At 43.7% G+C, this 17,563-nt stretch overlaps 1 protein-coding gene across 3 annotated transcripts in view; it reads right to left on the bottom strand.

The window, feature by feature from the left end:
* Nucleotides 1-17,563, bottom strand: part of KIF16B (kinesin family member 16B) — a gene marked incomplete at its 3' end in the record, with an annotated part of 271,444 nt that overhangs the window by 235,060 nt on the left and 18,821 nt on the right. For all 3 annotated transcript variants that reach the window (XM_081097230.1, XM_081097231.1, XM_081097229.1), the window contains exons 2-3: nucleotides 4,774-4,843; nucleotides 2,223-2,336 (exon numbers count right to left, since the gene is read on the bottom strand). In XM_081097230.1, the coding sequence (XP_080953356.1) occupies nucleotides 2,223-2,336; nucleotides 4,774-4,843 (184 nt within the window). The remainder of the gene's footprint in view (nucleotides 1-2,222; nucleotides 2,337-4,773; nucleotides 4,844-17,563) is intronic.

Here is a 17,563-nt window from a genome sequence, read left to right as displayed (position 1 = left end):
GTTTAATAGAGTTCTTAAAAAATAGGAATTTTCCTACATCTATGCTGGTTTTATTAACACCTGGTTATACTAGAAAATAGTGTTTACTAACATATTTCAAGGTTTCTTTTAGTTTTGTAATTTAATGGAACAATCTCAGATTATTTCAGAGAGTTAAAGAACTCAAAGCATCTGAGAAGAGCATTGCACACACACCTGAACCATGAAAATTATCCTTATCAGCTGAAAGCTTTCACAATCTAAAACTGTGTTTAAATTCTGGGCATTTATTTTTATCTCCCCAAAGAGCAAACCACCAATCTTAACTCTTGAGGAACACGAAAATGTCATCTGTTCCTGTAATTTAACCACCATCAGCAAACGAGGTCTTTCAGTCAGCGAATGTTTACTGAGTGTCTCCAGTGTGCCAGGCATGATGTCGCACACCACTCTACTCTCTGTCCCTAAAAGGCCTCAAATTCAAGTTAGATAAGAGGGATATATAGCTGCTCACTAGGTAAGTTAGAAGTGGAGACCTGCATGGCTCTTCATTCATCCTCTATTGAAGACATTCTTAAGACTATAGAATAAACTGACAATTTTCCCTTAACAAATTCCCTCATACCAGTCACTTCATTCTCATTGCTATATTAAAGCCAAAATCTGGATTCCAATATCTATAACATTTACTTCCTCACCAGACTCCTAGCTACCAACACTGATTAATCCAATTACCTAAACACCAAAGTTATTGTCACTCACTCACTCATTCATTTATTCATTCAACAGGGCTGCCCTGTCCATCTCTCACTTAGAACGCACCAATCCTTTTTCTCTTACCCCCTATATACCAGCCCAGGATCTCAGCTCTACTACTGTCAAGTCGATTCAGCCTATGGGCTCCAGCAAGTTATTTGAGCTCACTGGGTCTCTTCGACAAAGAAAAATGGAGCTACAATTTACCTCGTTTGGTTCTTGTGAAGATTAAGTGAGACAGTGTACTTGAGCACCAAGCAGTTTCTGACACCAATACAAACTCAAGCAGCATCGGTTCATCTTTCCTCTCTGGCGCCTCTTTCATACCAGGCACTTCATCTCTCTTTACAGCTCCCATTCTCATTGTCCTTTCTGTATGTCCCTGATGCTGAATCGACATCTTCTGGATAGAATCACTCCAGTCCTCTCGTTTGAACAACTTATCTATGTTCACAACCCATCTTCCTCCAACATTTACACTGCCTCAGAAAGCCAATCTACTTCTAAACCAACTAAATTTCTCAAGTGTTAAGATGCATGTAAATAACCTGGGGATTATGCTCAAAAACACAGTTTTGGATTCAGAGGTCTGAGGAAGGTCCTGAGATTCTGCATTTCTGATATGCTCCCAGGCAAGGCCCATGATTCAGGTACATGCACACATCGAACTGCAAGAAACCAGACAAGATGCCATCACATGAATTACTACCCAGGACACGATGACATTCTTATCCTTGTTTACTAATAAACACATGAAGACCTGCAGCAGGTAACAAGCCAAGAAGAGGCCCAGCCATGAAGCCATGTTCTCCCACACACACATTGGTGCTGCTGTACCCCCACTCGGCTCAAACACCCTTCTTGACCACCTAGGGAAATACCCTTGTTCTTCTGTTCCATGAAACGTTGCTATGACAGCCTCCTGGGAGGATCTTTAAGTCTGTTCTCTCTGCCCATGTCATATCTACATTTTAAGCTATAAAAGCCTACAGGAGAGGTTTTTTGGACAAATTCCAGCTTTACTCCAGGTTCTATAAATATTTTGGACAAATGTTCTTTCTTGCTAGAATCCTTCTTCCCAGAACCTATAATGATCCGCTCCAGCAGGGAGACGTGGCCTGTGTTTGAAGTCTACTTCTTAAAGCTCTGCCCCACACAACATTTAGGGCTAAGTGGCTTATTTGCTAAGATTAGCAGCATTTCAATGTCTCCCAAAAAATGTTTTATTCACAGAGCTCCTTCCAATCAGTAGTGTCAAAGTTTTGAAACAAAAGTTATGATCATCATGCTTAGACAAATAAAAATAAACTTTTTGGGGATTGAATTCTCAGGCTTAAGATATAGAACAACCAAAAAGCTAAGTTAACAATGACCCATTTTGTATAAATTGTATTTTTCAAAAATAAGATGTTTTAAGGGGTTTCGAATAGGCATGTTTTTCTCGGTATGAAAAATAAACCAAAATAAAGATTCTGAAAATATCTTACCATTTCTTGTGAAACATAATCTGGGCTTTTTGTATCAGCAGAATAAAAAGAAAAGTCGTAAGTGAAGGTCTTGGTCCGTTCTCTCCCTGAGTCCCCAGACCCTCCTTCAGGTATCTAGAGAGATATGATATCATAATAATAATATAAGAAGAGCACTGTCAGTTGACAAATAATCTAAATTTTTTTTCTTTGTAAAAAATACACAATGATCACCATTTCTCATATTTACATCCTAAGAAGCATTTAATTCCTCCTGACTGTGGGCCACCCACCCCCACCAAATGGAAATAAATCCAGAGTCAGTCTATGATATGACCCAAGGCTACTTCCCTGGATGTTTTATCATGATTACTCTATATGAATCAACACTCCAGCCAGACTCTATTTTATCCCATCTTCAGTGCTTTTCACTGTCCCCTCTACCAGAAACCACCAGCATTGGCCGGGGAGGAAGGGGTTGCATAACTCCAGGGGGTGCTATTCATGTGACTGGAGTTCCCTAGAGTTGCGTGATTTTGTGGCCCCTCTGAAAACTCCAGATCAGAGGCTTCCTCTTCCATGAAGCATCCCTTGGGCACTCCCACCTCTGAGAGCCTAGACCAGTGGTCGGCAAACCGCAGCTCGCGAGCCACATGCGGTTCTTTGGCCCCTTGAATGTGGCTCTTCCACAAAATACCACGTGCGGGCGCGCACGTACAGTGCGAAGTTGACTTAGAACTTTAAGTAAAGTTTATTAAGTTAATTTTAGGAAACGTTGTGGAGTGAAAGAAGATGTAGTGTCGAGGATTGAGAAAGGTATGTTGAGATGGTTTGGACATATAGAGAGGATGAACGAAAGGAGACAGACGAAACAAGTATACAAGATGAGTGTGGATGGGAGAGTTGGAAGCGGTCGACCTCAGCAAACGTACCTCAATCAGATTGAGGACGTTTTTAGCAAAGGCCATCTTAGGAGTACCCTAATTAAGTTAATAACAACGTACCTACCTATATAGTTTAAGTTTAAAAAATTTGGCTCTCAAAAGAAATTTCAATCGTTGTACTGTTGATATTTGGCTGTGTTGACTAATGAGTTTGCCGACCACTGGCCTAGACTCTCCAAGACATATCATATTATTGCAAATGTGTGCATATATCTTGTCTACCTTGGTCCATACCTAAAGTGAACCAAAACCCATGTTTAAAAATCTTCATATGATACCGAAGCTTCACACAGCTTCCAGGACACATGCTGAATAAATTCAATGACCATCCTATTTTTCCAATATAATTCAGACACTATAAAGAAAAATTGTCAAGGTTCTTCTTATTAAAATGCTAAAAGTCTGGGCATATGTTCTGGCTACATCAGTTGAGGAAATGCTTGTAATCTCAAAAAAACAACAGAGTAAACAAGGAAAATAGACTCCACTATGCACAAAGAAAGGAGGCCTCTCACTTTGTTTCAGTAAATGCAATTTTTTAATGATTAAACTTTTACCACAGCACTGTGAGTACCCAAAGATACATGAAGCAAAGCCAAGCAAAGATAACTAACAGCCGGGAAGGGACGAGTGGTGACTGGCAGAAACTGAGTAGGTGTGGGAGGTCAAAGGAGGGAAAGCTAAGTGTGAGCCAGACAGAGCTAGAAGGTATAAGGACTCAGGTCAGTGGAGGAAGAAAGACATTCCAGTGGAGAATGCCTCAGGCAAAGGGACACCAGAGCTTCAAAGGAGGCCTATCAAATTATCTAGGGCACGGAGCATTCCCTAGCTCCTACCACTGGAGATCAAGTTGCACCACTTTGAAATCAGATTTTAAAGTGTCCAGTCCCTGGAGCCACAAATTAAGAGAAATCCAACCTGAGACTGACCTGCACTTGACCATGGAGCAGCAGGCCTCAGAAATGCAAACCTGCAAGTTTATGAGAGTATCTAAAGGAGGAAGGGGATGAGTCCATAAAGCTCCTGACTCATTATTAATATTACTCCCTTATTTCCCCCCTAAGTAAAAAGTATTCAGGGACTTAACAACATCACTGATCAATGAAACAAACAGGACATTTTAAGTGCAATAGGAAGGACTTGCCATCTTAGAAAATTATTTTTTCAATCTTTTTTCAGAAAAAAAATTCAGTGTTTTTATTTTTCATCCCCTAAATTTTGAATAATACCAGCTCCTCTTGCAACGTCTACAAACATCATTTTTTTTCATTAAAAATAAAAAGAAATCAAGGGCCAAAGCTTATTTAATAATTCACAAAATGTAGTCAATGGCCAGGCTAAGGATCCACCACAGGATACAAGAGAAATATGCCAGGGTCAAGCCAATGAGCTCCCATGGCAGAGCGAGAGCTTGGTCTGGTTTTCAGATCAAAGGAAACGAGGGATGGGAGAGGAAACGGGATCAATCCTCTTGCTTCATGATGGAGCCCAAAGCCAAGAGCAAGCTGACATGCCTAACTGAACTGAGAAAGGAGTGTGGACATGGCAGAAGCGTCTTATTTATCCACAAGTCATTATAACAGACACGGGGGCTCATGGAATGGCAGCAAGGGCAGGTTGCTACTTGCCTTTAAGTTTGTGATTGTTGTTTTGCTTTTCTCCATTTGTATAATGAATTTGGCTTCCAAGTCCTTTTCCCTACAACACAAAAAATTCAGTTTGGTTAGGAGAGAAAAGACTGTTAGAAAACAAACTGTGTTACTTACTTTTTACATATAGGAGTTTGTTTTTAAATGGCATCTGAAGCACAATCACTGATACAACTCCTCCCAAATCCTTACGAATATAAACATGAAGACACACAATATAGATACCACCATCAAAAACTGAGACCGACAAATAGTGAGTTGTTCAAACCTAGAAAAAATGTCTAACTGTAAGTTAAAAGGAGTGAAAATGAAATGACAGAAACTACAGAGGCCTGTGAAGCATGGAAAAAGCAGTCCACTCAACTGGTTATAGAAAGAAAGACCCTTTATCCCTCCACCCAAGACGAGAGCTAAGAAGAAAAGTAGAGTGAGTGGTCCCAACCAGGTACTATTTCTAAAAGCAGCCAGGGCACTGCCCCTACTTTCCACCTTTTTTCTATATCCATTCAGAAGAGGAAGTCAAGAGAATGCCTGAAAAAGTATAGGTCCCTAGAATGAACATCCATACCTACACAACAGAGTGTTACATCATTGAAAAAGAAATGAAGAGCTAGCTCTATACCAGGGGTGGGCAAACTTTTTGCCTCAAGGGCCACAATGGGTTCTTAAACTGGACTGGAGGGCCGGAACAAAAGCATGGATGGAGTGTTTGTGTGAACTAATATAAATTCAAAGTAAACATCATTACATAAAAGGGTACGGTCTTTTTTTTCAATAGTTTTATTCATTTCAAACGGGCCGAATCCGGCCCGCGGGCCGTAGTTTGCCCACGGCTGCTCTATACACTGCTATGGAGTGAAAGCCAAATCAATTTATTGTTGAGTAGAGAATGCAAGATGGAGAAAAACATACAAGCATACTACTTCTTATATTTAAAGATAAGAAGGATAAGCTAATTATTTTTCAAAAAGCTACCCACCTCTCCTTCTCCCTCTCCCTCTTCTTCTCCCTTTCCCTTCCTCTCTTCATCTCTCTCTAAAAATCAATCAATTAATAAAAAATGTTTTAATAAAAGCTACCTATGGGAAAAGAAGAAAATGTAGTGGAGGGGGCAGTGATAAAAGCCAGATTTCTAAAACAACAATAACGAAAATACACCTTTATCTCTAAATCATTTTTAAAATGACAAAAATAAAAGGAAATCTTATACATTTAAAAAAAAATTATAAGGGTTTATTAGAGTTTATTTGAGCTAAACAGAAGATATGCCAGGAAGCAAGATCTCAACAGACTGAGAAAAATGCTTCCCAAAGTTGTATTTTAAAATAACCTAAAATGGAAACTTATAAGTTGAAGCAAATAAACCTAACTGTGCAATGCACAGTAACAAACAATTTTAATTATGACTGTACAGAGGAATTTCACTGTAGAATGTAGTGGGACATAGCAAAAGGAGAGAAGGAACTATAAAAAAAATATTAAAGCATTTTCAGTAATCATATTTTTGGTGGGGAAGTAAGTATCATCATTCTGAGATTTGTTTGTGTATGATGGGATAATACATGAGCAATTATGTCAGTGCCACTGAGAAAGAAAGAGATACAAACATAATATTCATGAGGTTCAGTAAAAGCTCCATCATCCTAAATCTGAATGGAAAGAAACTAGCATGAACTTTAACTAAAACTGATAGAGCCCTGGCTATGGTGAAGGCTAGCTGCCCAAGTACAGAGGAACTGGGGGTTGCCAGCAGCCATGCGGTGAGCGTGCAAGGGCCCCACCCCAGCCACACCAGGTGGTGACTGTGGGGAAGGCTGGCACCTTAGAGTGCAGTCTTGAGAGACGCCAGACTCTTGACCTACAGAAACTGTTAGATAATAGTGTGTTAAGCCCCTACATTTGGGGTAGTTTGTTACACAGTAAGAGCTAACTGATACAAAGGCCATGTCGAAAGGACCCAGGAGTCAACCTGAGTAAGTTCCTACTGGCCAAAGTTGAGCGGCAAGAAGAAGAATAACTGCAAGAGAAAGACACAGAATATGCGTAAGTTCATGAAGTCATAATTGAGAAATAAAAACGGAAATGGCCCCCTTTGGAGGATCAAAAGAATCACCTCATTATTTTGAAAGCTAGAAGATAAAGGGAAAGAATCAAGCATTTCCCTGGCATTTCCTGAACAATCTGCACGCCAGAGTAACCAAACAACTGTTATAGTTGTTGAGGAGAAGTTCCTTTTTTAAAGATTTCCAGCTAATAAATGAAGATGGAATGAAAACACTGGAATATCACCATTTTGCAACCCCTGGTGAATTAATGGCACCAGGGAGCGACCATCAATGGCTGCTTACTGCACCCTCGAGGACAGCAGTTCTCAACCTGTGGGTCGCGACCCCTTTGGGGGTCGAACAACCCTTTCACAGGGGTCACCTAAGACTATCGACCATCGGAAAACACATATATAATTACATATTGTTTTTGTGATTAATCACTATGCTTTAATTATGTTCAATTTGTAACAATGAAATTGGGGGTCACCACAACATGAGGAACTGTATTAAAGGGTCGCGGCATTAGGAAGGTTGAGAACCACTGCTCTAGGAGCTAATCAGACATGCTGTGCGTGCTGACTGAAGGACCAGCATTCCTGCCCAGTAGTCTCTTCCCTTGGGAACCACCAGGAAATTCAGGGGGCAGGGGGAACACCACCAACAGGTAGTCTCCTCCCTTGGGAACCACTGGGAAATTCGGGGGGCAGGGGGAACATCACCAACAGGTAGTCTCCTCCCTTGGGAACCACTGGGAAATTCGGGGGGGCAGGGGGAACACCACCAACAGGTAGTCTCCTCCCTTGGGAACCACTGGGAAATTCGGGGGGCGCGGGGAACACCACCAACAGGTAGTCTCCTCCCTTGGGAACCACTGGGAAATTCGGGGGGGCAGGGGGAACACCACCAACAGTGCCAGGGGGCATCAGCACAATCCAGCTTCTGGGAAAGCTGACAGATAAATGAACCGATTTACTCAACAACAATAACAAGTTGCAAGCAATATAAAGATGGAATAGTAATCTATTTAAAAAGACTTTTAATAGCCAATTGGATCTCAATTCAAACAGAAAAGGGTGTTTGAAATTACATGTAGAGAATGTTAACACTGACCAGATATTTGATGATATTAAGGAATTATTATTACTATTTTAAATATGATGATTTCTTTAAAGTCTTAATCTTTTAGAGATACTTACTGAAATATTTACAAATAAAAATGATATGACGTCTGGGATTTACATCCAAATAACCCAGGGCTGGGGGAAACAGGTGCTGGTGTCATCCTGGCCACCTTCAGATGAACAGGCACAGAACATGTTGTAAACACCACTCAGATACTACAGTGGGTTCACAGAGAACCCATTTGACTGTTCCAATCCAGTGTAAAGAAGGGTGGCTATATGAAGCGAACAATGGCTTTAAAGATATACATAAAATGAAACCCCTCCCATGTGCAAGGTGCTTCCACTCCTGCCCCCCAGGGACACCCCCATGATAAGAAAATATTTCACAAACTAGCCCCTTTCCTGCAGCATTCTACTGTGAAAAGTACTAGTATATCCTACCCAGCAGGGAACTGCATGGGTGAGGTTATTACCAAGCCACATTCTAAATCCTTCCCATTCCTCCATGAGTCATTTGCTTCTCAGCCACTTGCTAACCTAATTTGTCTAGATCTCTCATTTCAAAACCACTGTGGAGGTACAGAACCTGTGGAGGTACAGCATAATCCAGGGATCTAAGATTAGAAGTAACCCCGATAGGTAACCACAGCATTTGTCAATTCTTGTTTCTAAAACACGAAGCAATGCAGCTGCTACCATGCCTGCTGCCTGGGCTGGAAGCCAGAGGTTAAGTAATGCCCCAGCTCAGAGCCTTATACCTATAAGGTCCAGTTCAGAGCCTTACAGGGCTTTCCATGCTATCATTTATTCTAACCTGTAGGTCAGCACAAAAGCACTTTCCTAGTTTTAAAGTAACATCCATTCTATAAAAGTACTAGGAAAGATACTGACCGACAGACCACTATGTAATGAGAGCATCTTTCTATTCACACTCCTGAAATCAAAACTGAAGATGCGAGGTGGGTTTCAAAGGTTTCACCACCTCCTTGACGTTGTATGATTCAGATGTGGTGGTGGGGGAAGGCGATGGTGACAGGTTCACTGTTCTTGAGGATCCCTAGTTTTCCTCAGTTTCTCAATAATAATAGCTCTGTGCCCCAACAGATAGGCACCCCGGCTCAGACCCTTATTAGTCAAAAAGGAGCCCAGGACCTGAGCAGCAGCAGCAGCCCTGGGGAACTTGTTAGGAATGAGGGCTCTCAGCCCCCACCTCGGATCTGCACTGTAACAAGAGTCCCAGGAGATTCCAGTGAACACGGGTGTGAAAAGCACTGCTCTGACACTGTACTAATATGACAGAGTGATAACTGGTCTTACATTTACTCTCATCAAGTAAACTCCACAATGTCTGTACTTTGTACACTGGGAAACTCGCCAACTTTGTACTTTGACCTTTAAAGTTACTTTTTAAATTGCATGGGAGGATATGCATACAACCTAAGTCAGCTGACACCGTTTTCACCCTTTGCTCTTAAATTATACATTAGCTTCTGACCAAGAGTAACAAATGCTCAATATATCGGACCTAAGTCGTCACCTGAGTGCCATCACATCCAGGCTCCCCCATTCCCACCACTCTGCCCCGCTGTGGGCTTCAGCCTTTTCCACCCCGGACTGCTTCCCATATCAGTGTCAGGCTGCTAACAGCTTGAAGTCATTTTAAAAGTAATCACAGGCCATCAAGATTAGATAGAGGCCATCCGTTCCAGAAAGGAAATCTCACAAATAGCAATGTCCTATATTATTTTCTTCTTAAGCAAAAAAACCAAAAGATGTATCTTTACTCCAAATATAATATCGCAGTACAATATTTATAAAAAGATGCTAGCTAGAATTTTACCCTTAGAGAGCAAATCTCACTCTAGTTCATGAAAATGCTTATGGAAAAGTCAATGTAATCTCCATAAAGCAGTTATGAAGGTTGGAGTTATTGAAACTAACCCTTTAGTGCATTCATCCCTTGTAGATTGCAGGAGGGTTGTCGAGCTTTCACATATTTCAGAGAGGAAGGGAAGAAGAAAAGCTCCAGGCCCTTCTTTCCCTCCACTCCCTACTGACCAATCCTGCTCAGCCCACTGGCCCACCCGAGACTGTTGACGGCTCACGGCCTCCCCTTCACCCCAGGTGACTTCAGGGCCCATCCAACAGCCTTGCCTCCTACTCCCTCACCCCCACAAAACTTTCAGTTATTTAGTCTTGCCCAATCTACCCCCTGTTTACCAACCTCAGCCACATCTCCCCACTCCATAGCTACTGTCTCATGTCAGGCCACCATCACCCCTCCCTAGTCCCTTTCCTGCAGCCTTGCCCCCTCCCATCCACACTCCACTCTTACCATGAGTCTTCAGTGCTTTAAACGTCTTCAGTGTTTTCTCAAAGGCTAAAGGATAAAATCTAACTCTCTGCGGTATACAAAGTCCTTCGTGATCTGACGGTCAACACTGTCTCTGTCCTAGCTCCTCTCCTGGCCAACTCCCAGCCATCCCTCCAGACTCAGCTGAGACCCCACACCCTTAGAGAGCCTTTGCAAGCCCTCTGCCCCATCCCCTCATTAGATGGCCCACCTGCTTGTTCAACCCCAGACTGTGAATGTCTCAAGAGTAAGAACTCTGCCAGCTTGGGTTTACATCCCCAGACCCTGGCACAGTACCTGAGGTGCTCAGGAAATGGTGTTGCATGTGATGGACTGACTGAAAGGCTACATGAATGGTTCTACCCCAGCCGACTCTTCACCATGTGCATCTTCTGCTTCATGCCATGTCTCTTACTAGTTCCCTCAGCATCCTTTGTTCTTGCTTCTCCACACTCTACAGCAGCGGTTCTCAACCTGTGGGTCGCGCCCCCTTTGGGGGTCGAACGACCCTTTCACAGGGGTCGCCTAAGACCATCGGAAAACACATATATAATTACATACTGTTTTTGTGATTAATCACTATGCTTTAATTATGTTCAATTTGTAACAATGAAATTGGGGTCACCACAACATGAGGAACTGTATTAAAGGGTCGCAGCATTAGGAAGGTTGAGAACCACTGGTCGAGAGAATCCCAGAGAAGAACCCAGATTCCTTCACACTCCACCAAGCACAAGGGGGCAACATTCGCAATCTCGCTCAGTGCTTTGTCTCACTCCTTCAGCTGAAAACCATAAAACACCAGGCACTGAGAGTTCCCCTGGCTCGGGTCAATTTCCTCTGACATTTAAGAAACATGGGAAATACATCTTGACATTTTTCTCATATTGAGGAAAATAAATAATCCTAAAATACTATTTGAACATTGATTCGATAATAGAGCAAAATGAACTATGTCTCTCCCTGGCCACTTTAGTGAATTGGGTTTCTCAACCGAAAAGTCAATTATGGTCCCTTCATACAAATAAGTAATTTATTTGAAAGGGCTGCAAACTAGATCATAAGATGCCATAAATGAACCAGCTGGAGTAAGTATACGGAGTTACAGATCAATATTGGGGTGGAGTGAGGTAGGAAGGAAAGAAAAAGATGTAAAATATCCAATCAGAAAAAGAGATAAAAATTGTATTAGCTCTCAGATATGTGAGTAGGAGAAAGCTTATTAGAAAAAGAAAAAAAAAAAAACACAACCCTATATGAATTCAAATATATTTAAATGCTTTTAAATTATCCAGCAATTCTAACTGGTTCCACTTGCTCACTGGTGGTGTCGTGGCCCCTCCATAATAAAGAGCCTGACTGGACGGTGCTGATTCTCCTAACTGAGCCATTAGCTTGGAAGATCCTAGAGATGGGCTTATTCACCCCGAGTTCTGAAGTCAATCAGTACCCCCCAAATTCACCTTAAAACTCATATACTAGGAACCAATATTTAACTGAGTTCATATTGCAGGACACCCAACAGCAAAAGTAAAAATAAAAAACTCTGATGTAAAAAGAACGGGTGACCTCCCCACGTACTACGTGGGAAGAAGCCCACGAGTGGGAGAACGAACAGGTAGCAAAACAGTCTGTCCACGCTCCAGTCTGCAGTGCAATAAGCACAGTGAGGCAGAACATGCACATCACGCTTCCCGATGCCCAGAACATCTCGGAACATTCCAGAAAGGATGAGGAGGAAGCATTAACAGTACTTACCTCTGGACCTCGGGGGGGGGGGGGGGGGGGGAGGGGAGGGAAGGGGGGGAATGAAGTGAATATTTCACTGCTGGGATTTATTGTACCATGACTTCATATTACTTTTATCCTTAAAATAAATTTAGTTAATTCAAAGACCCTAAATTAAAACTTTGGGTGGCTCCTGGGTGCTCTAGGGCTGAGTCCGCCTCCTTACATGGCATGTAAAATGAGGGCTGGCTTATCAGCCTCCTCTCCTGACTGCCCAGCCTTACAGAGGACTGCACCTCCACCTGCACTCCACACCGCCCCCACCATGGGTATCCTGGTGGCTGCCCCGATGTGCCTCTCTCCAGATGGTGCTCAACATTCAAAGTCAGCCCAGATTCCCCTCTTTGGGGCAGCATCTCTGATCCCCGATGCTCAGTGGTTTGCTCGGTCCCTCTGCTAGACCCAACAGCAATTCCCTTCTTCTCTTTTATCAGGGTTCCTCATAAAATACAGGACGCCCAATTAAATCTGAACTTCAGATAAACAAATAAATTTTTAGTATAACTATATCCCAAATATTGCATGAGACCTACTCACCCTTTACTGTTGGTTGCTAGCCCCGGGGAGGACACCATCTCTTACCCACGGGTGTGTTCACCCAGAGGGCAGTTCCCAGGAAATGCATTTGTACCAACCTCCATTTCTCAAGCCTGGAGAGTGAATGAGCCGAGTCTTCAATGAAACCCTCAGCACCCAGTGGGGTACTGGAGGGTCCATAAATATGCCACCTCACTTATGCTAAAGTGTGAAAACAAACTCAGGGAGAGCTGTTCCCCTGAAGTCGTGTTTTTCATACCCTTTATGGCTGGTTCTGAGCCCTCAAAGACGCTGGGTCTGCTGACTACACTTAGTTGCTCCTCTTGGTATCCATAAAACCCACAACTCAGTTTTTGAGGGGGAAAAAAAAAAACAGGGGAGACAGATACTGAAAAAAATTAGAGTGGGTTTTTCAGGCAATCACCCTGACTTCCTTTCGGCTCCTCAGAATGTGCCTCACCACACAGAAGTCAGGTAGAGGTCAGCAGCGCCACGACCTACTGGTACGTCCAAATGCCAACCTGGAGGGGCAGCCAGTGAGAAGTCTGCACGGCCTCCACTCCATTCCCCGGGGGCGGCCACGATGAATGCGCCAAGGACAGCAGTGCTGTCAGGCTCAGATGCTGAGTGCCCCATGCTAAGTGAAACCCTCCGCTGAGCCCTGAGAAAACAGGGGGGAGCTATTAAGCTGAGTCTTTTATGATCTTCCCTGGTCTAGAGAGGGTGTAATAAACCTAAAACATTAGGCAAAGAGCCAGCTGTTAAGGCTGGGACCCCAGAGAGGCAGACAATCGGGGGAGTTTAGCATGCAGGGTGCTCATTAAGGTGCCCTTGGAATGGGCCAACACCTGGAGGGAGGGGGAGGCAGAAGCAGGACTGGGCAGCGGCGGCCCAGGCGCAGGCTTAAAGACAGCCTGGGCAGACCCCGCAGGCGGTCCTGGAGCTATAGCAGCCCTTCAGAGATGCCCAGGTTGGGACAAATGACCAGGTCTTTATACCTCCACAATGAGCAGTCAGGGACTGGGGGCTGCCTGGCGAGAGGCTGACAGTGAGGGCCAAGCCCACAGTACCCCTGCAGCTGGACAACAAGCGTCAGCAAAGGAAGCTTTGGGCAGCAGGCATGGGGCCCACCACACTAACCCTCCGGAAACGCATGCTGTAGGGCACACTGACAAGTGGCAGCCACCATCCCAACTCCCCAGCAGAGCGCGATGGGCAAGAAAGAAGGCAGCTACTTTCTCTGTTTCCAGCTGAAGTGCAGATAGACTAACAATCAGAATTGTCTCAATACAAATGAGTTGCCCTGAGATGTGCGGAGTCATCACAAAGGAGGTTTAGTCAGAGGCTATGAAATGCTTAGCGGGTCACTGTATGGGAAGATGGGTGTACTCATTCCGTCCACAAATAGTCGGTGAATATTGTTGGCATGCCAGATAATGCTCTTGGTGCAGGGAAAAGTGGTAAAGGATACAGACAAAGTCCTTCTGGAATCTGCACAGAAGTGGGGTTAGGAAAAATGAATATAACATTCTGGATACTACTAACTACAGTAAAAAAATATCACCCTAGCCGGCTTGGCTCAGTGGATAGAGCATCAGCCTGCGGACTGAAGGGTCTCAGGTTCGATTCCAGTCAAGGGCACATGCCTGGGTTGCAGTTCGATCCCCGGTGGGGGTATGCAGGAGGCAGCTGATCAATGATTCTCTCTCATCATTGATGTTTCTATCTCTGTGTCCTTTTCTCTTCCTCTCTGAAATCAAGTAAAGAAATATATTTGGGGGGAAAAAGAAAGAAAAGAAATGAAAGGGTGACCAGGGCAGAGGCAAAAGACAAGTAATCAGAAAAGACCTCACCAGAGGGAATGTGGGAGCAAAGACCTGTCCAGGATGGGGCTGAGGGCCAGGCAAGATCTGGGGAGAGCATTTCAGGTAAAGAGAACAGCAGGTGCACAGGCCCTGGGGCAGGAACCAGCCAGAGGTTTGGGGGACGAGCAAGAAGGCCTGTGTGACTACAGAAGAGAGAGGGGATGCAAAGTGGAAGATGAGGCCAGAAAAGGAGGCAGGCCTAATGGCCTTGGTTCAATGGCTAAGACTTTGGAACTAAAATGTGTTATGAAGCCATGAACACGGGAAGGTTTAGGGTATAGGAGGGGAATGACATAATTGTACTTAAGTTTCCAAATGATCCCTCTAGCTCAGTGGTTCTCAACCTGTGGGTCGCGACCCCTTGGGGGTCGAACGACCCTTTCATCGCCTAAGACCATCAGAAAACACATATATAATTACATACTGTTTTTGTGATTAATCACTATGCTTTAATTATGTTCAATTTGTAACAATGAAAATACATCCTGCATATCAGATATTTACATTACGATTCATAACAGTAGCAAAATTATAGTTATGAAGTAGCAATGAAAATAATTTTATGGCTGGGGGTCACCACAACATGAGGAACTGTATTAAAGGGTCGCGGCATTAGGAAGGTTGAGAACCACTGCTCTAGCTGCTGTGCACAGACTCTAGGGGGGTGGGGGTGCGAGTGGAGCCGCAGCCCAGTGAGGAGGGCCCACAGGAAATGCTGGGCCAGGGGTGCGAATGAAGATGCACACAAAAGAGGACGGGGCCAGATTTGGATTCCCAAGCCCTGCTGATCCACAGAAGCATCTGAAGAGCTTAACCCACACCCACCAAGAGAAAATCCCAGGACTGGGGACCAGGAATCTGTATATTTAACCTCCTAGATGCTGATGACCAGCCAGGCCTACGAGTCACTGCCCAAGTCGGTCAGTGATTCCCTCCTCACCTCTGCAGAGCTGAGACTCTAGAGCAGTGATGGCGAACCTTTTGAGCTCGGCGTGTCAGCATTTTGAAAAACCCTAACTTAACTCTGGTGCCGTGTCACATATAGAAATTGTTTGATATTTGCAACCATAGTAAAACAAAGACTTATATTTTTGATATTTATTTTATATATTTAAAGTCCATTTAACAAAGAAAAATCAACCAAAAAAATGAGTTCGCGTGTCACCTCTGACACGTGTGTCATAGGTTCGCCATCACTGCTCTATACAGTGAGGAAGCTTAAATGCCTTTCAGCTCTGAGATGAAGCTTCGCTAGGTGGTCTCGACTAGTCCTCATATGAAGCACAATTCACCTTTCCCCAGCTCCAGACAAAAATCCAGAACGGGACTGCCTTTTGGGTTACCACTGTTGCCCTTCACCTGGGGCCTCTCGTCTGAGCCCGGCAACACCAAAGTCACTGAGAAACACTGTGAAGTGGGGACAAAAAGCAAGGAGCAAAACAGTATGAAAACTATTATCCAGTTTGTGGTAAAGCAGCTATCAGGGATAATATGCACGTTATTGAGTATACACCTAAAGAAGGCTCATAATTGGTACCATTCCAGAAGCACAGGAGTGAAGTTAGTTCACTCAGGGCATCAGGCTTAATTCTGTCATGCAAGCCTGGTCCCAGGTGAGAAAAGCTGAAGAATTTCAAACATTAGAAAATTCAAGCCCAAAACCATAAATAACTAAATGCTGCTCAAGACTGAAGATGATGACACTTTCACTGGTAATTGTGGATACTCTGCAGGGAGGACAACTGGAGCCAAGATGGTGAAGGGCTGGAGAGCCAAGATGAGGCTCAGGGAAATGGAGCAGTTGACAGAAAGAGGATGCACTCAGAGGACAGGAAGAGACCTAACACAGGACCTCCCCTCAGGTAGAGAACCTGAGGCCCCACGGGGTTAGGTGACTCACTCAAAGTTGCTACTAGTCAGCATCGTGAAAGGTTAGAGGAATTAAGCAAGAATCAATATTTCAAAGCCACACAGAATTGCTGAGAGCAAAGCCAGCCCTCTAACTTGATTTCAGCTACATTCTCCCATTAAAACACAATGGGCCAGCCAACACACTTAGGGAATCCATACAAATAGCACTCTCCAAACAGGGCACTAGGTCAACTCAAGCTCCCCAACCCATTCCAAAGAACCCCTCCTTTCAGGACTCACAAAGACCCTCCTCATGCTGGTCCCTCTGCCTGGATTATCCTTTTTTCCTCCCTCTCACTTTTCCTTCACGGCCCTTAAAGATGTTTCCTCATCCAGGAGGCCTTCCCAGACACCTCCTAGTCAAACAAGTCTGTGAAATATTCCTTAACACACCACAGCAATTTCCACATTCTGTTTCCTGTTGGTCGACATACTTGTCTTTCCCACCAGTCTAGCTGCTTCCTGAGGGAAGACAGTGCCCACCTTTTATATATCCACAATACCCAGCAGTCCTTCCTTACAGCCAAGCACTTGGATGAATGAAGGAATAAGCAGTCAAGGAATGAATAAAGAATTGAAATAAAGAAAAAAGATACTATTCTTGAACTCAAGGACTACAATAAAATTAATGCTTCAAAATTTATTATGCCCTACCCATGTGGGTCAGTTGGTTGGAGTGTTGTTCCATGCACCAAAAAGACTGTGGGTTCAAATCCGGGTAAGCCCACATACCTAGGTTGCAGGTTCAATCCCCAGTCAGGGCGCATATAGGAGGCAAGAGGCAACTGATCAATGCTTCTTTCTCTTCCTCTCTCTCTCAAATCAGTAAACCTATCCTCGGGTGAGAATTCTTTTTTTTTTTTTGGTTTATTATATACATTTTCAATTTTTAAATGCAAATGTGTTTTTTCTATAAATATCAGTTAACTTGGCAGATGTTAACTCCAAAAACAGAAACGAAGCTTGGCTCTTCCTGCAGACCCACAGCTGTGGCTTTGACTCCAGGACCAAGGCACAGGGACCTCTGTCTCTTCTGAGACACAAAAGGAAGAAAAAAGGATGTGCATATGACCAAACTTCTTCAATGTGCTTCTCCAAAACACACAAACAACATATTCTTAAAAGTGGACGTTTAAGAGGAGT

Source organism: Myotis nattereri, assembly GCF_964212035.1.
Source record: "Myotis nattereri genome assembly, chromosome: 8".
NCBI lineage: Eukaryota > Metazoa > Chordata > Mammalia > Chiroptera > Vespertilionidae > Myotis > Myotis nattereri.
This window is presented reverse-complemented; position numbering and strand designations above follow the sequence as displayed.